The sequence below is a fragment of the Mastigoproctus giganteus genome, chromosome 7 (genome assembly GCF_048544385.1).
Source record: "Mastigoproctus giganteus isolate SK-2022 chromosome 7, ASM4854438v1, whole genome shotgun sequence".
Classification (NCBI taxonomy): Eukaryota; Metazoa; Arthropoda; class Arachnida; order Uropygi; family Thelyphonidae; genus Mastigoproctus; species Mastigoproctus giganteus.
The window spans coordinates 58021020-58048178 of record NC_143581.1 but is presented as its reverse complement, the minus strand read 5'-3'; the positions used below and the strand labels follow the sequence as shown (position 1 = coordinate 58048178).

Sequence of the window (27159 nt, the reverse complement as noted above, 5' to 3'; positions counted from 1 at the left end):
TTGAATTGGTGGAACCCATGTTTTGTCTCCAGAGCTAAGTTCCGGTCAGCCCTTACTCATCATGTAGTATGACTGATGTCTTTTGAGGTTATGATGGACATCATGGCGAGATCCAAACTTCGTTACATTTCGAAGGTATAGCTCCAAAACGGTGTTCGCAGGCCGGCTGCTAGTTAGTACATCGGACTGAACCTATTGGTAATTCTTTAGGAGGCTTCCAGATCAGCTAGTGTATAATCTTGCTACCTTTACTCTGCCAGAGAGTGATTGGAGGGAGTCCAAATAGTGTGTGCGTGGGGGTGGGGCATTTTCAAGGCCACGTTATGTCAAGCATCTGGGTATATTCTTACCACACGTACGCCATATGCAAAATTTCATTACTTCATACATCATGTCTCTCCCCCCCCCCACTTTTTCTTACTATTGAATACACCATGAATTGTCAAACTAATGAGTTAGATTATCTGCAAAAAAAAGATCTAAACCTCACAAACATACGTGGTCACAGTTCTAATCTCAACTATGTCCATTTCTACTTGCAGTCTGCCAAACCCCATGTACTTTTTCTGACAGAATCTCAGTTATCGGTTAGTTCAACTACTGCTCATCTCAGTTGCCCAAATTATTCGCTGTATGATTCCTTTCGCCTCAAAGGTGGTACTTGTGCCTATGTCTGTTCTGATATTCCCTGTCAGAGACTTAGTAATTTGGAATCTCCTCTTTTCGATCTTCTCTGGCTTAAAATCTCTCTACCTCATTGTGTCAAATTCATCTGTTGTCTCTACCGTTCTCCCAACTCCAGTAATCACTTGGAGCTCTTTGACTTCCTCTCTTTGCAACTTGACTTTCTCAAGTCCAACTTTCCTAACAGCGAGGTAATTTTCCTTGGTGATTTTAATGTTCACGACTTCAGCTGGCTTCCATTCTCTAGTCACACAGCCCCATCTGGCCAAGATGCTGAGGCTTTCGCAATTACTAATGACTAACTGCCATTTTCTGGAACATTCTTCCTTCACACGTATTTCCTGAAATTACAGTCTACAGAAGTTCAAGTCTAATGCTAACAAATATCTTCTTTCATCTTCTCAACCTCCAACCCAAACACTGTACTAAGTACTATAGGTTCTACTACTTCTCGTGTTTGGGGTTCTCTTAAAAAAAAAAAAAAAATCTTCAGAGTGCTTTGAAATTGATATACTACTCTGCAATAATCGTGAGAGATTAGCTTTTCATGATGTGCTTCTGCATATTTAACTCATATGGTATACTAACTCAAAAAGCTATCTATGTTAGTAATAAAACAATACCCTATACATTTTCCTTGATATATATCCCATCGAGTTTGATATACATACTCCATTTTGAGGGTAAAGAGAAATACCAGCAAAAGAACCTTTTTACTAATTTTTATATATCACCTTTGTTCTGGTCTCTGAAAATGCCATTTAGCTTTCCTGAGATTATCATCATTTGGAAATCAATGTCCATGCAAGTATTTCTTCAGATTTCTTAAAAGGAAATAATCACTGGGAGTCAAATCTAAACTAATGGAATCTGTAGAGCAACAGTTGTTTTATGGGACTAGTGCACAGGAGCATAATATAGTTAGCTGATGAGACTGTCTTTGCTCCTTTATGCTTTATGCTTCAAATTTTGAGAACAGCAGGAGCAGAGACATCCCGAATGATTGTTTTCTTAAGTGGCATGCAGTCCATCAAAAGAATTTCTTCCCCATCCGAAAAAATTGCTGTCCACAATCTTCCTGGCAGATGGGCTGAGTCCAGATTTATTTTGGCAATTATGGCCCATGAAATTTCCACTGCATGGATTCCTGTTTTGTTTCCAGATTTCAATGGCATATTCACATTTCATTAACAGATAAAATACTTGAAAAAACCCTTGTGAACCTGCATCTTCATCATGTGTAAATTTTTCTCACAAACTCAACCTCTGCCCTGCTTCTGAAGAGGTGTGAATTTGGCACCTTTCTTTCAGGATGCATTCAAATCATGGGAGAAGCGCTGGGATTAGTGTTTATGCTCTCAAGAGAGACTACTTCGAAGGTGACAGTGGCAAATAAGACCCAGAGTGAGTCTAATTTATTTTATAAATAAATTTCCGGAACTTTTGGGTAGCACCTCGTATATATATTGAAAATAACAATAGCACAAATAGTTGTAATTGTGACAGGCAATACGTTCTTCCTGATATTGCAATAACTAAGATTATGAAAAATGTTTGGTAATCTTTAATATACTGACAAGTGCAGTCGAAGCTCTATATAACAACCCCCATTTCAAGGAGATTGTTAAAATATGCCCTTGTTTCCTCAGAGCAAGCAGTGCACTGAGAAATTCTGTGAAACATCGCTGCTTCTAAAGCCATTAAGACTGCATTGGAGGTTCAGCAATAAAGATACTACTTACCAGCACCAACATGATATTTGGTTTTGATGCCATTAGTACATATTGGTATACAAGAACTATAATGCAGAGTTAGAGCTTTGTGGAATTGTTTATAACTCTGTGGGGAGAAGCTAGTCTTCCATTAAGATTCCAGAAGATTCCATTAAGTCTGCAATGAATTGAATGTGGACATTTAACGTCTGCATCCACTTCTGTGTAATCGTTGATGCTTAAATTTTCCTGTAAGTTTAGGTGATGCTGCACATGCCCAAATATTTATTGTAAGGTGCACAGGTACATGCAGGTACCCTGACTTTATAACATCCTTCATGACACTAAGCCAGGGTTTAATTATCGGACTTTTCCTAGCAATTAATAGAGAAAGAAGCATGCGAAAATTCACACATTGCACCATTCGAGGCAGTAAATCCAGCAAGTTTGGAGCAGTTGGTGATCACTTTTTCATCAACATCCCATGCTGAAACACATAAATACATTGCCTACAAGATGTCAATTTCACATTGAATTTAACTTTCAAGACATGGCACAATTTTGTTCAATAGTATACTTCGGTAATTTCTTAAAACACTGGTTTACACCTTGATCAAGTAGCTGAAGAATCAGCATTATATTTGGTGGTAGGCACTCAACAGTGATTGCATGCAGGTTATTTACTTGAAAATGAGAAGTGCGGTTATCAACAAATAGCAAAATTTTTCTATTCATCTCACTGATCCTATGATCTATGTCTCTGATCCATTCTTCGTATATATGTGATGTCAGCCATGCCTTTTTGTTTGCCCAATGCATAATCGGTAATGTCTTCACACCTTTAAAACATCAAGGCTTCTGGGCTTTCCCAATGATTAAAAAAGAAAGCTTCTCTGTGCCAGACGTTTGCTGAACAGTAATCCGTTGTTTGGCTTTTCTTACACCAGTACATTTCTCATCTTTAAATGCAAGTATTTTATCCAGTAGCAATTTTCATCAGCATCAAAGATGTCATTGTGGTCATATGTCAGCAAAATATTTTTTAAATTATTTTCCTTTCATTTGTTTGTAGCATTAATGTCCATGACTGCACTTTCACCACACTCTTTTGAAAGACAAGCCATGACAAGTCTTAAATTTCTGGAGCCATCCATTTGAACTGTTAAATTCTTCAGTATCCATTTGATGTGCAAACGATTGATCCATAGCTTTTAACAGATTACCATCTACAGCAGTGGTTTCCAACCTCGGCACATTAGTGTGCTGCAACCCTTTTCAAGTACAGTCAGTCCTCGTATAACACGATAGCTGTGTTCCTAGAAACCCTCGTGCAATGCAAAATCTTGCAATATAAATTACAGGCATTATGGGAAAAATAGGGTTAAGTGCCAACCACCCAAGATTGCACACACACATTTGTAAACAAAACTTTACCAAACAATAAATAATTGTAATAAAACACTTACACAGTTGAAAAATGTAAAATTAATAATTTAATCATTTAAATTTAGATACCTACCTTAAAAATAAATAAATTAAGACAGCTGAGGGAAAGGGCATGAGAAAGGGTTGAAGCAGTGGAATTATGAGCAATGTGGCAACAGGTTATCATTATCTGAACTAGGACATGGAGGAGATGCAGATGAGGACTTTGGACAAAATGTGGTCAAGCTAGAACTACAGGGCTGTGGCTCATTCTCTCTCTTGGGTGTTTTCATAAAGACATCTAGTTTCTGTTGTTTCATTATCTTCCTTCTTTCACAAAGCAAGCTGCTTATATGGCTCCAAAGCAAATCAAATTGTATGAAATGCTCTTCTGCTTCTTTCTGCATTGTAATCGTTCTTCTAGCTATTGCATACTTTTCTCAAATGAATTTAAAACTTACGGTAACTCTGAAGTAGAAAGCTGTTTTATGGTGGCTTTCAGGCATTCATCTTTGTTGTCTTCCTCACAGTCCAACTGCCCTCCAGCAACAAGTTGTTGCAGTTCTTCATGAGACTGAAGCAACTCTTCTTCCTCCAATTCCTCAAAGCCAACCTGCTTTGCGAGGGCAACACAATGTGCTTTTAATTTAGGAAACTCGTTTACAGAATCAAAGCTTTTAAAATCACAAATAAAATCTGGTAAAAGAGGCCACCAAACACAATGTAAGCATTCTTTTGTCACTTCATTCCAAGCCTCCAACAATTATGTAAATTGCATTCTTTATGTCGAATTGTTTCCAGAAGTCTTTAACTGTTGGTGCATTTTCGCCCTCTGTTGCTGCTAACATCTTAAATGTGCGTCCTGTGTAATAGTGCTTAAAAGCAGCAATTACTCCTTGGTCAAGCGGCTGGACCAAGTTAGGGGGTAAAAATGGGAATTTGATGTTTGGTGACAGTTCAGCAAAGGGTTGGAGGGTGACTTGGTGCACTGTTCAAAACAATTAAAATCTTAAAATCCAAATCTTTCTTTTTACAGTAGCTTTGAAACACATCGTCAAACACACCTAGTAGATCAGTGATGATCTGCCCTGTCATCCACCCTCTTCTGCCGTTCCCAAAGTAAACACCCAGTGTAGACCTTATGATCCCTTTTTAACTCTCGTAGATTGGCTTCATGATAAACAACAACAGACTTCAGTTTCAAGTAGCCACTTGCATTTTCTCCTAACATAACGGTCAATCTATCCTTAGCAGCCTTGAACTAGTGCTTCCTCTCTTGAGATATACGTTTGTGATGGCATTTTTTTTACAACACAGTCCGGTTTCAAAGTTGAAAATTTGATCCAGTGTATAGCTGTTTGATCCTTTTCAACTAGTTTTTTCAGTATTGGCAGAAATGCCGTTGCTGCTTCTTCATTGGCACTCACAGCTTCACATAATTTAACATTATGGAAAGCGTGATGTTTACTGAAATTATTAAACCACCCACTACTGGCAGTAACAGGAGGTACTTCTTGAGGGTTTTCTGATTTATTTCTGAGGACTTCAAATATTACTAATGTCTTTGCTTTTATTGTAAGCAAACTTGTTCCTGATCTCTTTGTTTGATCTTCTATCCAAACAGATAACAGACGTTCCATCTCCTCCAATTCTTTGTGTCTTGATCTAATTAATTTTGTTACACTTTGAGTTGTTCCTGCTATGAAAGTTGCTTTTATTTTCTCTGCTTGCTTTCTAATTGCTCTGTGTTGACTCATTTAGGCCTGTAGCAGGCACAATATCACACGTTCTTTCATTCCACTCAAAGCGTTTCACAATTTCATATTTTTCTTCTATCAATATTGCTTTTCTTTTTCTCTGAACCTGTAATATCTTCAACAGAACACTTCCTTCTCACACTTTTTTGGAATAGAGCACAAGTATAAAAAGAATAAAAATGAGGAGGCAAGATTGATACACAAACAGCACAGCACAGCACGCAAGTAGCAACTGAATAAACAATGCAGTAAAGGTGGAAACACTAGGCTCACATTTTACATGGTTACATTTCATTAAAGCACATTTCTGGAGGTCACTACCATAAAACAATAAAAACAATTTGCACTTTCCAGTTTATTGAGGGTTCCTGCTAGTGGAATCTGTTATAAACAGGTAGTAAAGTCAATCTAATTGCATTTGTGATAATACCGATAGCTGGAATGCTGTGGGTTTTTACATTATTATGTGAAATTTGTTTCCCTTTCCATGAAATCTTCAATCATAAAAAACAAATCAATTTTCAGAATATTCTCTTATTCTACTGTGTTGTGTTCAAAGTTGGGGTGATTCTGCCGTGTTCGACTGCCATTTCTTGTAAACAAAGGCGAATCTTGCATAAGCGAATTCGGTTCATGTTATATGGACATAGTTTCCCTATTTATAAATCATGTATGATCAAATTCAGGTAGTGTAAACATGTGTTATACGAGGACTGACTGTATGCCCTGAGATTATGAAAAATTCCATTGAGTTCGATGGCAATCACTATTTCAGTGTGCCATTAATATTAGTCTTTTAAAAGAGTGCAAACGATTGGGAACCGCTGATCTACTGGAACTTTTTTGCACGCGTCAATATTACCCACTCCTAAGTACCTTTTCAAGGTCCAGGTACATCATCTTTCTTGCTCGAATTGTACCTGGTGTAGCAGATTTCTCTAAACTTTCAATCTATCACTATCTTTCCAAATAGTGAACAGACTACTCTTAGGAATGTAAAACTGTTTGGCAATGTCAATCTGAGAATGCACACCATTATCTACAGCTTGCAAAATCCTAATGTTATTTGCAACTAGCAAAGCTATCCACTTCCTTGGAGCCATATCAATAAACATACACTCTAAGTAATGAAATTAACTTCTAGCTGATGTTCGTTTTATTACCGCACACTGCAAGAAAAGAGCATGGGAAACCTTAAAAATAGATTTTTAAGAACAAAAACAAAATTTAACTTTAAAAGATTTTAAAAAAATAAATTTAACTTTGAAAAATTTTGAAAATGTCACTACCATTTAAATGTAGACCACCATTTCACTAATCTATATAGCCCTTCTTTAAAAGATTTTCTTGACTGTTGATGGAAACATCCTTACTGTTTTGGCTTATGTTAGAATTGAAGCAATACCATTATAAGGCTTTCTCAAATGGACCAACAATGTGAGTCACAAAATTATGACAAACCAGAACTATATGCAAGGTGTTTAATTGCCTCAGTGCATCTTTTGAAGCATGGCCTGAATTGGGTTGGTAATGTGAGTGTACATGATTTGATCAATGATCAAATTTTTGAATACACTGCACTAGCTAAACATTCACAGTTAAACTTACAATGACATCATTTGGGCAAGTGGCTGCCAAGTCTTAACTAGCTGTTATGTGCCACTCTAATGGAAAGCTGCTTTTGAGTGAAACACTTGTTTTTTCTCATTTTGTCACGTGTACTGAAAATAACAAAATCTGTTGTTGTTGTAAACTTAGGAAGTTAGTCATGGGAAGTATATAAAATGTTTGTTACAGTTTTTCAGAGACTATGCTGTGTATAATGAAAAAAACAATTTAAGTGTTCCAAAGGTTTTGTGATGGAATTTTTTTGTTTGAAGAAGAAAGAAGCAGTTGCCTCTCAACATCATAAAACAAACAAAAAACATTCCAAAGCCCACATGATCTTTCAAGTGGATAGACAACTAACCATTTAAGAAATTTCTTGGGTAACAACTCATTCAGTTTGTGGTCGACTCCTTCAACCATGAAAATGTCACATCACTTGAATCTGGCAATTTTTGACCAATAAGAACATTCCTGTTGTGCCACACCCATTTATTTCCTGATTCAGTACCATGTGACTTTTGGTTATTTCCTAAATTAAACCAGACAAAAATGGAAAACAATCAGTTAATTCAAGAAATCTAATCCCACAACACAGATTGCCTAAACTCATTCACAAAAGAATGACTTCCAAAAGTGTTTTGATCGATGGGAGGCATCATGGAACAGTGTGTGGTGGTGCAAAATATTATGTTAAAGAATATTAATAATGTACACATTTATCATTAAATAAAATTAATTTTTTGCAATATCACTGAGTTTTTGATCAAAAACTCAGTGATACTGCAAAATCTATCATGAAGCAAGGATGATTCCTTCTGTAAAGCCATTCATCACCCAGTCACTTGCATTTCATGCTGAGGCATATATGATTGAAAGTTTCAGCATACCATTATTTCAAGGTAATGCTGATATATCAAGTTCTTTATTTTTCCTGCAAAAATCTCAGATAAACTCTCCCCTTCCCTCAAAGACAGATGGTTCTAGTACATACCAGAAAGAAAAGACTCTGGTTCAAAACGATGGCATCTTGCTCATATTCCAACATGTAAATCAGCCTATGAACACACATGTACAGACATCTGTCATAATATAGGATCATATGAATTTGGCACAATGACTAGAGCAGTCTATACATCAGGAAATCCCAAAAATAAGACCTCTTGTTCTAACCTTACTGAAAAATCCATAGCCTTCTTTAGCATTAGCATGTGGTGCAAGAAAGCAAGCTTATATAGCATCAGCCAAAAAAAAAAAAAAAAAAAAACTTTCCCATTTCACCCATCCATTCACTCCAAATGTTTGTCTAGTTCTACTTATTTGAGTTGCTTACCTCCACTACAACACATGGAAGTTTGTTGTAGAATTAAAAATATAAATTAAAAATTTTAATTTAAAATATGTACAATTATGACAGTATAACAAGCACTCAAAATAATCACATTCATAAGTTGTTTTCTTTGTTTAAAACCTTCAAAATCCACAGATTTGCAACTTCAGAATAACCAAGACTATAAATAATGGAATGGACATTTTCTATACATGTGCTCAACTTCTCTGAAAGTTCTCCAACTATTATGTGTCTGTTATTTCATGGTGGGATTGGGTACAGAGTGTCCTTTTCCTTCTTCCTTGAAGCTTTCTTTACCACTCTGAAGCAGTGGCTATGCAGTAGCAAACCATCACCATATGCTGATCTGTTTTGGATATACCATCCATCTGAAATACCACATGAAAAAAATTACAAAATCATAACAAAGAGGAAATGAATAAAGCAAGTCTTGTTATGAACCAACATGTGTCAAATGTGTTTTTATAACAACCCCCGTATATACTTTTAAAAGAAAGTGTCAAATACCAAGGCTAAGTTTGTTACAGCACAGATACATACATCACTATGTAACAATGGAATCTAAATGTCCATATTTAATTGGATAAAAATATGTACAATAAAGTCATCCTCCAAATTATCCACGTGCAACAATACTGAATTTTGTAATTAAATTTATCAAGATCTCAAATACAAAATTTCAAAATATACTCACATCTTGAGTATATTTTAATTATTGATAAAAAAGTAAAGAAAGAAAGTTAAAACGACAATAACTGTAACTAATTTGTAAATAATATTTATGAGTCAATGCAGTTGCAAGCAATCATGCAATACATGCTTGCAATTATGCAATCATATGTAAATCATATTATATAAAAATTTTAAAAAATGAACTACAGTCTAGCCATAAATATAAACAGATAACATCTTCCTCTAATATAATAATCAAAAAATTAATTGCATTGCATAAAAAATTAAAGTTAAAGTATAATAACCTAAAATATCCATTTATATATGGCATACCCAAATTTCATAAAACACCGTTTGCTTTTAGATTCATAACATCATGTAGAGATAGTAATGCTAAATTTCCCGGGAAAACATTAGAAAAGTTACTTACAATTATATTAAATAACTTAAATAAAACTATTATAATAACTTACCTATTATAAATGCTCTAAAAAAAATAACAATATTCATCAAATACAAACATTTGACTTTAACAGTCTATTTACGAGCATTAATCTTGATAACTTAAGTCGTCCTCCAGAAACTATATTTAGAAAATAAAAATGCTATGAAGGTTGATTTAACCTATTGCGATTCTCTAATAAAATTATGCATCTTTAATAATTATGTATATGACGGAACATCGTTATACTTACAAGTGACTGGCACCCCTATGGGAAGTCCAGCATCAAGCATAATCGCAAACCTTTATCTACATTATACAGAAAGAGAATTCCAAGGTAACCTACTTATATATAGATACGTAGATGATATATTTGTGTTTTTAATTGTCCACATTTTGTCCAGGATTACAGTAGAATTTGTATTGGAAAAAACTAATAGTTCCGATACTATAGCAAATTACTTGGATCTTCATATAGAAATATTCCATAATAATAATATAGACGTAAATGTATATAATAAAAGAGATGCATTTAATTTTAACGTAGTCAGCCTTACAAACTGGAGATCTAATATATCAAAATCAGTGCATGCTAATATAATTTTATCGCAATGTCTAAGGATTGCTTATATCTGCAATAGTAATAAAAATTGTTCAGCGGGCTTAACAGCGTTGTATGGCAGGTTGATCAATAATAATTTCCCTATCGCTTACCTGAAATATCATTTCAGGTAAGCGATAAAAATAATTAATTTCAAAAATTTGTTTTCTGAACATATTGTTTCAATATAATTGTCATATTTAGTGCCATGTATATATGTACATGGGATACACTTTGCATTCTTGGTGTCTTACGGCGTAGAAAACTTGTACCCACCGGCTTGCAAATTTCAGTGTATCTTTTTTTTTTTTTTTTTTTTAAATATATAGTTAAATTCATTTAAATTTACTTAAGTTCATGCTGAGATAACATGCAAATTCAGCTCAGGGTCCTACTATAGGAACGGGTTTGCGATCCCGGGCCACAACTTATATCTTGTAATGTCTTTAAACTGTCCTACACTCTTTATTTTTATTTCTCCGAAATTATTAGGGCAATCCGAGGACGTAGGAGAAACTATTTCTTATCTATACCACTATTTTTTGCCTTTGTGGAGTTCAGGTTCTGTTATACCTACTCCTTTAGTTTTTCTTCTTACTATCTGCTTGTTTCTCTATGCATTAATTTAATTATTTATTTTTACCGTATCCATCACATGGGGGCACCACATTATTTTGACGACTATTACATTATGTCCTAGATACGGTCAATATGTAGTATGTATTATATATTTAATCTTATTTTAATCATTAAATTACGTTCTCTGTCGGGTCAAAGATGATTAATATATGCTTACATTTATATTTTACTTATATTTCTTACCTTTGATTCTAATATTTCTAAATTTTCTTAACTTTTATTATCATCATTCGATTTATATTTGGCCTATACTGGTTTATATTTGGTATAGATTTAAATTACTTAGCATATATTGATCATCACAGAAACAGAGAACCTCTTGTCGTTTTTTGCCTTCATTCTGAGTCGTTGGCCCCAGTTGAAGTCATCTAGATTGTCGGTAAAAAGCGATTTTTTTTTTTTGCGTTTTCTTAGGTCCCTGATGGTATTATTATTGGATTGATTTACTTTTTCTAATAATTCTTTATATTATCCTTAATATGCTATATATATATATTTTGTGTGTGTTCTTACTGAAGACTATAAAAATTATATTTGGTAAAGTTTACCATAGTAGGTACCTGTCAGTTGTGCAACATTAATGCTATTGCACATAGGGCAATTAGGCATTATACATGCATGAAATTATATCATGTCAATTTTATTTAATGGTATCTATCTGTAGGGAATTAAGTGTATAAGGACCAAACTAATAAGTTAGTAAAAGTAAACTAGCTTTAGCCTGCAAGGCCTATATAAAATTATATTAATGAAAATGGAAATAAAATGATGATGAACAATGAAAATAACAATAAAAATGATAATAAACAATGAAAATTGTAAATAATATTCTCTCACTTAGTCATCGGTCTGCTACTTCTTTGGGAGCTTTGAGCAGAGCGATAGCCAGACTAAAATAATGTCTCATACCTAACCATCTCTGTTGTCCGCCATTCCAGTTTCGTCTGATTTTAATTTTTAGGTGATTGTATTGAAATTAATTGGTAAGTGCTAATAAATGAGAAAAGATGTGTTAAATTTAAATTTTGTAATAATAGTGTCAGAATCAGCAAACTGGGATATGTATCAGATTAAATGAGAATGGGTTCTTAGTTCCTTCTTGTTCTGTGGTGGTCAGACTGAATTCCCACCTTCTGGTTGTTTTATGTGTTGATTAAATGATACTGTGCAGTCACACTTTTCATTGACTATGGTGTGATGGTGAAATTGCTGTAGGCAATGTGCCCTATGTCAATGCAAATGTTCTGATAGCCTTGAGAGGGTTTATATTTGAGTTAGTGGTGGTGGGGGGGGGTTGCCTCTGATGGCGGAAGGAACCTATATAAATGAAATGTGTTTATACAAGTACAATAAGTGTTAGTATGATTAAATACAAGATGTTAATAAAAAAGTGTGTTAATGTAAATGTATTAGAAATGTAAATATATAGGCAATGCTATCAGCTGGACAAGGGCCGGTATAGCTTTTCTAAGGCATAACGACCCGTGTATGACCGAGGGGATAGATATATACATATTTACAGTCTCCTCCAATGTGAATTTTCATTCACATTGAAGGAGTATACACAGTATAAAACGTATACTGTGTATACACAGTATAAGTATTTTCATTCACACAGTATAAAACCTGTGTCTAGGTTTTATACTGTGTTTTGTAATTAAATGAAGGAATATAAACGTTATGTGTTTAAAATACCTTAGGCACGATTATTCTGTTGTTGGGAGTTTGAACAAGTCGATAAATTACCAATTATTAGATTGTCTGTTTTTTTTGGGGAGGGGGAGTATTTTTGGTCAACCGGGTTACAGTGGGGTCAGACGACAAGCCTGTTCTGAGCACAATAAACCCAGGAATCAAAATTGGGAAGTCATTATCTTAGTTTGATGAATGACACTGGTTTTTAGACAACCAGGAAAGGATAGGCTACGAGCCATTTATTGGTGTTATAGTTCTAAACTGGTTCAGTGCATTTTCAATAAGTGTATTGGGATTGGTGTTGGGGTGGTGTAGGTTGAGGTTCGCAAGTATAGCCACTTTAATATGGTGCCTGCTGTAATTGGCAGGTATATTATTCTTGATGAGAATATCTATCAGTTTTTTTATTGCTTCCATCATGTTATCTAGATTATTGCAGATGTGTATTAACCTGTTTGTCTGATTTCTAATAGTGTTGCCATGGATATGCTTAGCCAAATTGCTCTCGACATTATGATAAGAGAGACCATTTTAGCTTCCCAGCTTTATAGCTGGGAAGCTAAAATGGTCTTCGTCATGTTGAGTGTAAACATTGTCATTGGTGATGGTGATTTGGTTGTCGAGATAGCAAGCTTGTAGGTTTCTATCCGGGTTGGTGCATTCTATGGTTAAATCTGCAGGATAAATTTCCTGGGCTATAATATCGAAATTGATAACCAGGACGTCAATGTATCAGTAGAATATAATTTCTTCTTTGATATTGTTTTCAAAATAATGCAGGTAAAGGTTGGCTACGGAGCAAGAACTACTAGCCCCTAGCCACTCCCCTTCTCTGCACGTAAATGCTGTCTCCCATAAGTAGGTAATTGTTTTTAACACTAAGATTAATAAGTGTCGTGCCAATACTGTTTATTACATCCCATTATATTTTGATAAGTTTCGTAGTAGTGTAAAAGAACTATTTTTAAACTGTCGTGTGATATACTGGTGAAAAGGTTTTTAAAATCGTAAGTGTATAGACTTCTGATTCCATTGTTTTTGATGTAGTCTAAACATTTTTTGTTATTGGAGATAAATTTAGTATTAGTGAGTTGGTTGGCTATAATATTTAATTTGTCCTCCATTAAATTACTGGATGGTTTTATGTAGCTGTTTCTACCAGAGGTGATGAACCTTTTTCCAATCGGGACTTTACGGAATTTGGGGATCCAATATACGAATGGGTACCTTGTATTATCTATTTTTAATTTGATTTTTTTTGTGAATGGCTATATGTTTTTTGGTAATGTAGCTAGATGTGGAGTTCACAAGCTTATATGTATCACTGAGGTTCATCTCCTCTTTAAGCGTGTCAATGTAAAATTTTTTGCATATAACACTGAAGTTATCAGCCTTATCTGTATTTGTAATGATGAATTTATTTTATAGTTCTTTCGTTTTATAATTAATTCTTTTAAGGTTGCATTGTTTAACGTAATTTTGGTGTGGTATGACTTCTTTGAATCTAGCCAGAATAAGTTCGGTGGAAGTATTTATCCAACTTTGAAAGGCTTCTACTGGTGTGTTGAATTTGTAGGCAGTTTTAAAGACAAACTGTAGACAATCCATGTAAATAGATTTGCATGTGTTTTTTAGGTTGGCTTGGGCTTTGTGTCTGAATTTAGTTCCCTTTTTCATAATCTCTCTTAGGGTATGGTCCTCTATAATGTTAAGGTAGCCTGTAATGATATGATTAGCATTAGTAGAGGCATATGATGCAAGAAAGCAAGCTTATGCAGCATCAGCCAGAATGTAAAAAAAAAAAAAAAAAAAAGAAAAACCTTCCACTTTACCCCTCTGTTTGTTCAAAATACCTGTCCAGCTGAGCTTTAAATTTATTTAGGCTATCAACTTCCACAACAAGGGATGGAGGTCTGTTCCACCAACCAACAACCCGCTGGCGAAAGGCAAATTTTCACACATCTATCCTATGCCTGTCTTTCCTCAATTTGAATTTATGCCCTCTCAGGTGATTATTCTGAGCAACAGGCAGAATCCCTTCAGCATTGAGCATGCTCAAACCATTCAAGGCTTTATACACCTCTATCAGATCACCTTGCCAGTGCCTGGTCTCCAGACACTGGAATTTCCAAAACTTAAGCCTTTCTTCGTAAGAGCAACCCTTTGTTCCATTCACGAACCTTGTCACCCTTCTCTGTATTCGTTCCAGCAGCTCTACATCCTTCCTGAAATGAGGCCTCCAGACCTGTATACTGTACTCAAGATGTGGCCTGACCATTGCCTTATACAAGGGAATAATCATCTCCTTATCCCTGCTAGAAAAATTCCTGTATATCATTAATAAGATATCTGCCTGCACAATTACCCCAGGTCCTTTTCATTCGCTACCACTGTCAGAGTAGTACCACAGAGTTGATACGTTGCTCTGGGGTTCCTGTTTCCCATATGTAGTACTTTACATTTGTCAATATTAAACTTCATTTGCCACCTCTCAGCCCATCTGCTCAACCTTTCCAAATCCTGTTGCAGCAGCATAGTGTCAGTAGTGTCCTTAACAACCCTGCCAACTTTTGTATCATATGCAAACTTGGACATTAAGCTTGATATACCATCATCAATATTATTTATAAATACAGAAAACAATAATGGACCCAACACTGAACCATGAGGAACTCCACTAATAATATTAGTCCACGATGAGCAGTGTCCATTGATTACCACTGTCTTCTCCCCCTCAACCACCCCTTTATCCATAGCAGCAATTTGCCTCCAATGCCACACTGCTCCAATTTGTGCAGCAGTTTTCCATGTGCAACAGTATCAAAAGCCTTTCTTAGATCCAAGTATATAATATCAAAGTTATTCCCTGCATCCAGTTCTTTTGTGACTGCATCATAGTATCCAATCAAATTGGTCAGGCAAGACTTCCCCTTAACAAAACCATGCTCTGTCCGAGCTATAACTGAAGTCTTGTCTAGATGATCCTGCAGTGCTTCTTTAACCAGCGCCTCCATTAATGGAACAGAAGTTAAACTCACAGGTCTCTAATTACTTGTGTCAGCCTTTGATCCTCCTTTGTGAATTGGGGTCACATTTGCACATTTCCAGTCTATGGGTACCTCCCCTGAGTCCAAGGAAGCTCTCATAATTATGGCTAAGGGTTTGCTTACTTCCTTTGCTGCCTCCTTTAATATAACTGGATAGATCCCAACAACCCCAAGGGCCTTTCTTGTGTTTATCTTCAACAATTTCTCCTCCAATTTACTCCCAGTTATTTCAAGATTCTGTAGCTTACTGCTAGAGTCGAATACACCTCTAGCATTCCCCTCGCTGAATAACTCCTCATGTGTGAATGTCGATGCAAAATATTCATTTAGTTTGTTAGCTACCTGAGCAGGATCATCAACAGTTGACCCATCGATATCAAGTGGACCAATCTGATTCATCCCCCCTTCCTTCTAGAGTTTACATAAGTAAAGAACTATTTGCTGTTTTTCTTTGCATTCTTTGCCAAATTTTTCTTGTAATCTGCCTTCCCCTGCCTAACCTCCTTTGTAACTTGGTTACAGATCAACTTATATCTATCATAGGCTTCTGTGTCACTTGTTAATTTATATGTATCCCATGCATTTTTTTTCTCTGCCATATGTCTCAGTTCATCTGACATCCATTTAGGCCTAAACCTTGAACAATATTTCTTAGTTGGTATGTAAAGCCTAGTAGCTTCCAAGATGAGTTCTTTGAATGCTTCCCATTTGGAATTTGCTGTTGGTAACATCATCAGTTGGTTCCACTGTATAGAATTTAAATACTGTCTCAGACCACTGTAGTCGCCTTTACGAAAGCAATAACCCTTTCCTTTACCCCTGATGGTAGTTACCTCTTTGAGTAAATCCCACTTCAGCACACTGTGATCACTGCCACCTAGTGGTTCCTCTATCTGCAGATTCTTAATGCATGAAGAATCACTACTGATAATCAGATCAAGAATATTACTCCCTCTAGTTGCCTCCCGAACATGCTGATGAAGAAAACAATCATCCAATAAATCCACAAAAGCCTTGCTAGTGTGTGTGAGTGACCAATCTACAAATTCCAGTCAATATCTGGGAAATTAAAATTTCCCCATTATAAGACTTTGATTTACTGGCCGACTATTTCCCTGTACAGTTTCTTATTATACTCATTAGAGTCATTAGGCCTATAGCACATTCCTACTCTCAATTTTGATCTCCCAATGCTTATGTCACACCAAACTGACTCGACACTGCACTGTTCAGCGATGTCGACTGGCTTCACTTCCTTGGATTTTATGTGTTTCTTAACTAATAGCATAACCCCTCCTCCCTTCCTATCCTGTCTATCCTTTCTGTAGATGTTGTACTCCCCAAATTCCAGTTCTGCATTCCTTATATCTGTGTGACACCACGTCTCTGATATCCCAACAATATCCACCTTTGATGCTTTGAGCAATACCTCAAATTCCTGAAATTTATTTACCAAACTCCTAGCATTGGTGTATACGCAAGTATACATGCACCTGTTCTTGTTCTTTTTCTTAGATACTCTAACACAACCCATGTGTTTACTTGTACCGCAATGACTCCCAGAAGTCTCTGAAATATCCTGCATCTTGTTTTCCTGGCTTCTGCTCATTCCAATAAAAGCAGTGCAAGAATCACTTTCACCTCTGCCAGTGGCTACTGTTAATCTATTAGCCCTTGTATCCCCCAAAGCTAGCAGTTTTCCAACCCACCTAACACTGCCTCGATAGCATCAGCAAATATTCTTGCACCCTTTCTATTTAACTGTATCTCATCCCTGTAGAAGCAGTCCCATGATTGTAATGGGGTTCTATGTATTTTTTATATTTGTTTTCCTGTCAGTAACAGGGTTGATCTGTAGTGTTCATATTAGCAATGGTATTTTTATAGTTACATATGGCCATCCCTATTGGCTTGTTGCATCTGTTTCTGATTTCTATGTTGATATTTTTTATAGCAAGGTATGTCTTGGTTTTATTTATGATATCTCTGATGTTGATGTAGTCAAATGAACGATTAAGGAATTTTACAATGCAGTATTCTTTTTTTGTTCTATCTGGGTAATCAATTCCGATTCTGAATTTAAATATATCTCCTAAAGTATGGGATGAGTTGTATGTTCTGGATATTGAGTTTTTGGTAAATCTTGCTTAATGATTTTAGTTTACTAATTTTAAGAGCAAATAGGGAATTGTGTATAGTTTTCATATTGATAGGATCCCTATCCCATTCTGTGAGAAGTTTATCAAAGTCATTACGATTTTGTGGCCCATTCCTGTTGTAGTTGCTGTTTCCTTGCTTAATTTTACCATTTTTTTTTATCCCATTAAGGTGCAAGTGTTTAGTTAGTTGAAAGATGGTATATGTACATTGTTTGGGGCTAGTGTAAGTGAAATTTCTGCCATTGAATCTATTGTTTTGTCCATATGGGTAGAGGGATTTATACCGTAGTATAAACAGGTCTTCCATAATTTCTCTTTTTGCAGTGTTTTCCATTATTGCTAGGATGGCTATCAATATATAAGTGAAACTGTGTTTTTGGAAGTGTCCGAGTTCTATTACATTGGTGTATTTGTCTGTAGTGTTGGAGCTACTGCCTTTGGTGGGATTTTCACCGTATTTCTTTATTTGTGAACGGCGAAGATTTAATCTTATGTGCAACTTTGTACTGGTTTGCCACAGTATGCTTATTTTACATGTAATTAGGTATATAACATTTTTTGTATGGCAAAAAAATGGTTTATTATTGGAGGTTTGTTGGTGCTGGTTATGCATGTATGGACATGTTTTGCATAGTTTACTGTTACATTTTTAAAATTTTAGTTGACTCTGGTGGCGTAGACTTTAGGTCCATTGGGTTTCGATTTATTCATTTTTGTGGTGTGGCAGCATTGCATGCTATATGACCGTTTTCAGGAAATGCCGGGTCCCGTGTGGTCATGTCTATACCCAGGGTGCAATTTATGCTGCAATACCCATACAGCATGTTGTTCCTACATGTAGTATTATTCATTGTGTTATAAGAAATTATAAATCCATGTTAATACCCTTTACTTCCTTTAGTGATGGAATTTTTAAAGTTTCTCATATAATTTTGATTAAATTTATAATAATTAATTATAATTATCATCATTATCACTGTAGCAAGGCCGGGTACTAGCAGAGTCAAATATATTGTGTTCTTACTGAAGACTATAAAAATGATATTTGGTAAAGTTTACTGTATTAGGTACTTGTCATTTGTGCAACGTTAATGCTATTGCACATAGGGAAATTAGGCATTATACGTGCATGAAATTATATTAGTCAATTTTATTTAATGGTATCTATCTGTAGGGAATTAGGCGTATAAGGACCAAACTAACAAGTTAGTAAAAGTAAACTAGCTTTAGCCTGCAAGGCCTATATAAAATTATATTAATGAAAATGGAAATAATGATGAACAATGAAAATAACAATAAAAATGATAATAAACAATGAAAATTGTAAAACTTATCGTACTTGTATAAACACATTTCGTTTATATAGGTTCCTTCCGCCATCAGAGGCAACCCCCCCCCCCACTAACTCAAATATAAACCCTCTCAAGGCTATCAGAACATTTGCATTGACATGGCGCATATTGCCTACAGCAATTTCACCATCATGCCATAGTCAATGAAAAGTGCAGCTGTGCAGTATCATTTGTATCAACACATAAAACAACCAGAAGGTGGGAATTGATCCCTTTTCAGTCTGACCACCACAGAACAAGAAGGAACTAAGAACCCATTTCTCATTTAATCTGATACATACCCATTGGACTTTGTGTTGCCTATCCCAGTTTGCTGATTTCTGACACTATTGTACTTGTATAAACATCATTTCATTTATATAGGTTCCTTCTGCCATCAGAGGCAACCCCCCCACACTAACTCAAATATAAATCCTCTCAAGGCTATCAGAACATTTGCATTGACATGCCGCATATTGCCTACAGAAATTTCACCATCATGCCATAGTCAATGAAAAGTGCAGCTGCGCAGTATCATTTAATCAACACATAAAACAACCAGAAGGTGGGAATTGATCCCTTTTCAGTCTGACCACCACAGAACAAGAAGGAACTAAGAACCCATTCTCATTTAATCTGATACATACCCGTTGGGCTTTGTGTTGCCTATCTCAGTTTGCCGATTCTGACACTATTATTACAAAATTTAAATTTAACACATATTTTACAAAATTAATTTAACCCATTATCTTTTCTCATTTATTAGCACTTCCCATTTAATTTCTATTAATTTCAATACCACCTAAAAATTAAAATCAGGCAAAACTGGAATGACGGACAACAGAAACGGGTAGGTATGAGACATCCTTTAGTCTGGCTATCGATCTGCTCAAAGCCCCCAAAGAAGTAGCAGACCGATGACCAAGTGAGAGAATTTATTTACAGTTTATCGTTTATTATCATTTTTATTGTTACTTTCATTGTTCATCATTTTTATTTTCATTTTCATTAATATAATTGGATGGATAGTAGATAGGCAAGGCAATGAAAGGTACCTTTACACTGCTACAAAATACACCTCGACATGAATAGTGATTTTCTACATGCTCATGAGAAAATTATAATAGGATGCATATATACAGAGAGAAATTTGGAATTTAAAAAAGATAAATCATAATTAATAGTCAAACTCACCTTGTGATCACATACAGTGTCCTCACAGTGACTAATGCACACTGAAATAAACCAATAAACATTTACATTTTTACACTTTAAAATGCTCATTGTTTTGAATGCTTTTGATATTCTTATATATTTTGAAATTCAAGTTAAATTTATCAAATTTCTTATGAAAATCAGACTAGGGTATATTATTATGAATTATGCTGAAATACATTACATATTGAATTAAGTTACTGCTTTTGTTTCAAACATCATTAAAAATATAACTATTGCATATCATTGAAAAACAACATTAGCCTCATTACAACTGATAGAGCAGCACCTAAAATATAAAAAGAAATTCAAGCATGAAAATCACAAAGCAATTTACCTCAGCAGCCATAAATGCAAATGTGTTGATGCCAGCATGAAGTCCAACAAAAACACAAACTCCAAAAAGACTACTGGAAATTGCCAAAATGCCACAGAGTAATGCAAGGAGTCTAATGTGGGTCCATTTGGGAGTTGTAGGCGAAAATGAAAGCTATGGAAATAAATAAATAAATATTAACATTTTTTAAATACACTAATAATGTATAAAAGGAATTCTGCTATAGCACAGTAAATACAACACATATATAATGATGCTAAGGTAGTAAAAGCAGTAGAAATATATAATTTTATAATGAATAAAAAATAGACTTTTCACTTTCAAATTAGAATATAAGCTGGGGCAACAAAGGACATGGGGCTTCTGTATACCGTGTCAGTGAGTTGAATATGTGGAGCTTTCGTTTTTCAGTTTCTCATATGAAATTTTTACCAAAGAAACTTTGGTTGGAAATTTTCTCCTCCCTTTTGACAAACATTTGGAGCGAGTGGATGGGTGAAATAAGAGGGCGCGTTTTTTTTTTTTTTTTTTTGGCTGATGCCATATAACCTTGATGTGCCCTTACTAATGCTAATGCTCTCAAACCTTGCCAGACAAACAAAGGGAATTATACAAGCCAATGGGGGGGGGGCAGTATAATGGTCCGGGACATGTTTCGAGAGGAGACACTGGACTCTAGTACCTATCAATCAGCTAATTACAGACATTACAGGTACATTTCCAACCACACTTGTTTATGGTAACTTTCTGGACCACCAAGACATCTTTCAAGGAGTAAACACAGAGCATGAAATGGTGTTCGACTGGTTTGAAAAGTGTTCTCTGGCAGCCAAATTGTCCATTCAGCACATGGGTCCAGTACCATCAAACATCTAACAACTATGAGACAGTGTGGTTGGAATGGGTTAACACATCTATAGACACTCTTCAACATGTTGTTGAATCTATGCTGTAATATATTCAGGCTATGCTCCATGCTAAAAGTGGCACAACCAAGTGCTAAGTAGACATTTCTAATGAAAAGCTATCTCAGTGTTTCTTTTATTTTCCTCAATATTACTTTCATCCATGAATTTTCAAATTTATTCAACTTTATATACTATATATGTAAGAGACTGCATTGTTTTATAATTTCAGTTCACTACACAGTTGATAACCTACATTATGCCTCACATTAATTAAATCAAACTGTATATAAAAAGACACAAATAACCATTTTCATTTTCTTTTTATATATTTTTATTAGCCATATCGTGCAAGAAAGCCTGAGGCTTATGCTGCACCAGCCAAAAAAAAAAAAAAAAATTTCTAAATTTATCCAGAGAGAAAAAATCACCAAGAAAAAGAAGAATGATGACATCCAGCTCAGGACCCTGGGTGTGCCAAGCCCATACTCACCAGATGTGAGCCCCTGGGGTTAATCACGTTGAAGTGAAAATTTCAGTCACCACCGGAGAGCCAATCTTGCAATTTAAACTGTTACTGGGTCATTTAGTGTTACTACACTGATGTGATGCCTAATCACCCCCCAACAACTGTGTGGTAGAAATGCATGACAAATCCTAAGACAGAAAAATTACTTCAATAATGAAATGAACGTTCATAAAAAATATGAAAATAAATTTATAGAATACAAAATTCGTCTCTGATTTTATAAAAAAAAATACAAATATATGACAATTATATATCTTGAGAGAAATACTTTTGTTAATGCAGTAAGACAAAAAGAGCAATCATAAAACTGTTACACTTAAAGATGTCTATATTTATCCATATAAAAAATGACTGCAAACCCTTTAAATTTAATTATTATACCCATAACATAATACAAATTTGTGACTTAAGTGAAAGCTTTTCTTTTACTTTATACAATCTGGTGAACCCATTTTCTGAACACTATTAAGTAATAAACAATGTGAAAATTTAAATGATTTTTTTTCACTTACATACTCAAACCTGTCTTTGCAAAGCTGTGCAAGAAGATGCAAGAATCCTAAGACAGAAAACCAGCTGCACCACAGAACTACTTCATCCATGAACTGGACATTCATAACACCAAATATGAAGATAAATTTATAGAACACAAAATTCCAAAATTTGTCTTTGATGTGCTGTAACAAAATAAAAAACAATTAAATTTGTAAGTATTATAAATTAAGCTGAAATGCACTTTGAGACACTAATCTCTAATGAAAATATTGAATGCTGCTATTTGAAGAAGGAAAAAAGGGGGAGGGGCGCTTTATAGTTTTATTTTATAAAAACTATAAAACTTACATCTACACTATACACAATGTGGCAATTTGAAAACAGGATGATATTATAAGACCATCTTCTAGAAGTAAACATGAAATTAGAGAGTGACTGTTCCTCAAGCACCAAAGTCAACACCAGCAGAAATTGCTGCCATTTCAGAACATGGCGCAAGATGTCCGACACGTCTCTCCTGTGCAGAGTTGGGCAAATAACTTTTTATTTGAATAATAATTTGAATAAAAACTTATTCAAAATCTATTTAAAAATTTATTCCTTCATTCATTAATTTGTTATTCTCATTATTTGTTAATATTACTCATTATTCATCACTTGTTATTTTTATTCAGACTATGAATAAATCAATAGAAACAAACATTCTTGATAAACTTCTTTAATAATTTGATTAATTTGTTTTGTATCTTAATTATAAGAAATGAAACACTGCTCCTGGTTACAAAATGGTTTCGTTTAAATGCAATTTTTTTAAACACCATTATGCAGGAAAGGGCTCTTATAACGTGGTTATAAATACAAAAAAAAAGATTTATCTTACATCAAGTTCAAGCCCTAATGTTTTAACAGAATTTCCCCCTTGTCCATGCAGTCACTAAGTCAGAATGTTTTTAATTTGCATTTATTTTATAATGTGATACAGAATTATTCTCATATAAGAATTAAAATTCTCACATTATTTAATAAAATTTTTCATTTGAATTGCCATTATGTAGCATTTAGAGGCTTATAAGTAGGAGCCATGTAGTCATTGACATCAAAACACTTTACATTATGCAAAGAAGGTGCTGTATGTAAATTACCTACAGCACTTTTACCTTCCTTTTCATATCGCTTATTGTTCTATGAGTATATAAACAATTCTGTTTTGTCTTACTTCTTACCCGTTACCTCTAACCCAGCATTAGTTAGATTATAAACACAAACAAACAAATTATGCATTTTATTCATTGTTTCGTTATCTCCTCAGTTCTTTCTTTATGTCGAAAAAGTAAACCAGTTTCTTTTGAGATTCTTTTATTGCTAATTCATTATTTTTCCAATTATCTAATCTTTAGTATTAGTAATGGCCACATGGTGCAAGGAAGCCTTATGGCTTATGCTGCACCAACCAAAAAATAATAATAATAATAATAAATAAATAAATAAAATAAAAATTAACAATAAAAAAATAATAAGAAAATTAAAAAATACATAATAATTAATAAGAGAAAAGGAAATAGACAATTTATGTCTTTCCCTCCTCCTGTAGGTAACTATCCAGCTGACCTTTGAAATTCCCCAAACTGTCAACCTCTACCACCCATGTAGGTAACTTATTCCAGTATAACTTGCTGGCTAAAATAAAACTTCCTGCAATCCAATCTAAACATCTCCCTCCAAAATTAGCTGGAACTTTGATTAACTGGATAATTTTTTTAAGTGGAAAAATTTTTTGAAGTGGTTAGCATATTTTTCTTCGTGATAATTCTGTGTTGACTTAGTTTCAATTTTCTTTTTATTTACATTTATTTTAATAACTTTATTCACAATGGACCATAGTGATACTGATCAAGTTTAGGTCTCGAAATATCCATGGGACCTGGACCTTTGGGAATAAATGGATCCATTAGCAATGAACACGAGTGAGTCACAGCTCTGACTAGCCATTGTGGATGGCATGTTTTTTTAGTGTTTACTAAAGAAAGTTCATTAGCAGAAAACAGGGTTGTTGCATCCAGTGCAAAGTGAGGATAGTAAAAATTAAAGGTTCTACAAATTCCTCATTTAATTTTATTTCTCATCTTAAAAGAAGGCATGGAATTGAGGCTTTCCGAGATTATGAGGAATATAGCTAGTCAAAAATGCATCTAAAAGAAGTCACGAACCTTCTGTAAAAAAAAAAAAAAAAAAAGGATGGTATTGAAAGCTAAGTGCTAACAATTGGAACGGACAGACACGGAAGTGGCAAGTTAAAAAGGATGGCCATGGCAGTTGTGAGGTTGGGGCTTACAATCCATTCAAATACAAAAATTGCCTTCCTGATTATTCTAATTTTTATTCTCAAATAATTTTTTTTAACAATTAATTACAAATAAATTCCCTATTTTTGACAATTTTTTTTATTTTCTAAATATTTTTTTTATTCATTATCCAGTAAATAAAAATGTATTCTAATAGTAAATAAAAGAATTATTACAAAATAAAGTTATTTTATTCATTAATTAAATTAATTCTTAATTCACAAATAAAAGCATTGTTTTTATTCATCATTCTGAATGAAATTTTCCTAACAATGCTCCAGTGTTGCCAATTTAGCGGTTTTCCCGCTAGATTTAGCGGATTAAAATATGTAACAGCGGATAGCGGTTTTTTTTAGCGGAATGAGTTTAAATATGTTTAGCATTTCATATATTTTGGAAATGTAACATTTAAATTAAGAAATATTTATTTAACAATACTGTATACATATTTCATAATTGAAATGTTTTATTGATATACATCGTAAACATAGTAGGGATATCTTATTTAATAGTTTTTTTTTTATAAAGCGAAGAATCGGTTTTATATTATTCAGGGATCCCCTGAGGGAAACCACAGCAATTTCAACACTCGCGGTCAAACGATATGACCGTTGGTCCATAGCTTTAAATTGTTGAATCAAATCTAAAAATGTGGAAGAAATTCTAATGAATTAGCCCCACCTTTTTTCGAAACCGCAAAGGAATGCCATTGGATTATTTTTCTTCGTCGTAATTCAATCATCTGGAGAAACAAAATTATAGCGATGAATAACCTCATCATGGGTATAATTAATGTCTCGGTAGAGATCTTTATATGCAGGCCATCCATCATTGATGATTCTTGTACCTGACAATATTCTCTTTCTTATAATTGATAATAGAGTTTTTTTTATCTCTATTTTTTACCGGAACGAAAAAAACACATCGGTTGGTAATTCTTTCGAATGCACCAAAAGCCCATTGTGTTCCTATTAGTCGTCCTCTATTTTATTATTAGCTATACGGTGCAAGGAAGCCTGAGGCTTATGCTGCACCAGCCGAAAAAAAAAAAAAAAAAAATTCTGAATTATTGAGAGAGAGAGAGAGAGAGAGAAGTAGAAGGAAATTACCAAGAAAGAGAAGACGACGATGATATTCAGCTCAGGACCCTGGGTTCCCAAGCCCATACTCACCAGATGTGAGTCCCTGGGGTTATTATATATTTTCTTTTGAAAAATGCTGATTCATCAATTTCAACTTCGATAGGTGTTCCATTTTCTGGAATCCCCCTAGTTAACTATCTTAATCGATTATTGATATCACGCAGATCTCCCTCAGATCTTTGCATTTTCCAATAACAGTGTTTATTTTTATTTTTTTTTATTGATATTTAAATCAAGAGCAATGCGATCTTGAGCCCAATCTTAGGACCAGAAGTATAGAAATAATAAATTTTGAGATAACGCTAATGTGCTATCATCATAAAATGATTTATGTCTAATGCTCTTTGTAGTAGTAGTAGTAGTGGCATGTGATGCAAGAAAGCAAGTGTATGAGCTTATGCAGCATCAGCCAAAAAAAAAAAAAAAAAAAAAAAAAAAAATTCACACCATTCCCTCCAAATACCTGTCTAGTTCCTCCCTAAATTTATTCAACCTATCAACTTCCACAACGACAGATGGAAGTTTGTTCCAGCAATTAACCACCCGCTGGCTAAAGGCAAATTTCTGCACATCTATTCTACATCTGTCTTTTCTTAATTTGAATTTATGCCCCCTTAGGTTAGTAATCTGAACAAGTGGAAGGATGCCATCAGAACTCAGCGTGCTCAACCCATTCAAGGCCTTATAGACCTCAATCACATCACCACGCAGGTGCCTAGTCTCCAGCCACTGCAATTTGCAGAACTTAAGCCTCTCTTGGTAAGAGGATCCCTTCATTCCCCTCACCAATCTTGTTGCCCTTCTCTGTACACGCTCAAGCAAATCTACATCCTTCCTAAAATGAGGCTTCCAGACCTGTACGCAGTACTCAAGGCGTGGCCTGACCATTGCCTTATACAGAGGGACAATCACCTCCTTCTCCCTGCTAGCAAAATTCCTATATATCATTGACAAAACCCCATGACCTGCCCTGGCAGCCTGTCTCTTTGCATTGCTCAGAAAACGTCATATCTGACTGCACAATTACTCCCAGGTCTTTTTCATTTTCTACCACCTTAAGCGTAGTACCACACA

General features: G+C 34.7%; 1 protein-coding gene across 1 annotated transcript in view; it reads right to left on the bottom strand.

Moving 5' to 3' along the window:
* LOC150082921 (E3 ubiquitin-protein ligase AMFR-like) overlaps positions 1-27159 on the bottom strand; it is a 271559-nt gene that overhangs the window by 171998 nt on the left and 72402 nt on the right. Inside the window, exons 3-5 of the mRNA XM_090377682.1 lie at positions 22619-22783; positions 20673-20825; positions 20315-20355 (exon numbers count right to left, since the gene is read on the bottom strand). Of these exons, the coding sequence (XP_090233808.1) occupies positions 20315-20355; positions 20673-20825; positions 22619-22783 (359 nt within the window). The remainder of the gene's footprint in view (positions 1-20314; positions 20356-20672; positions 20826-22618; positions 22784-27159) is intronic.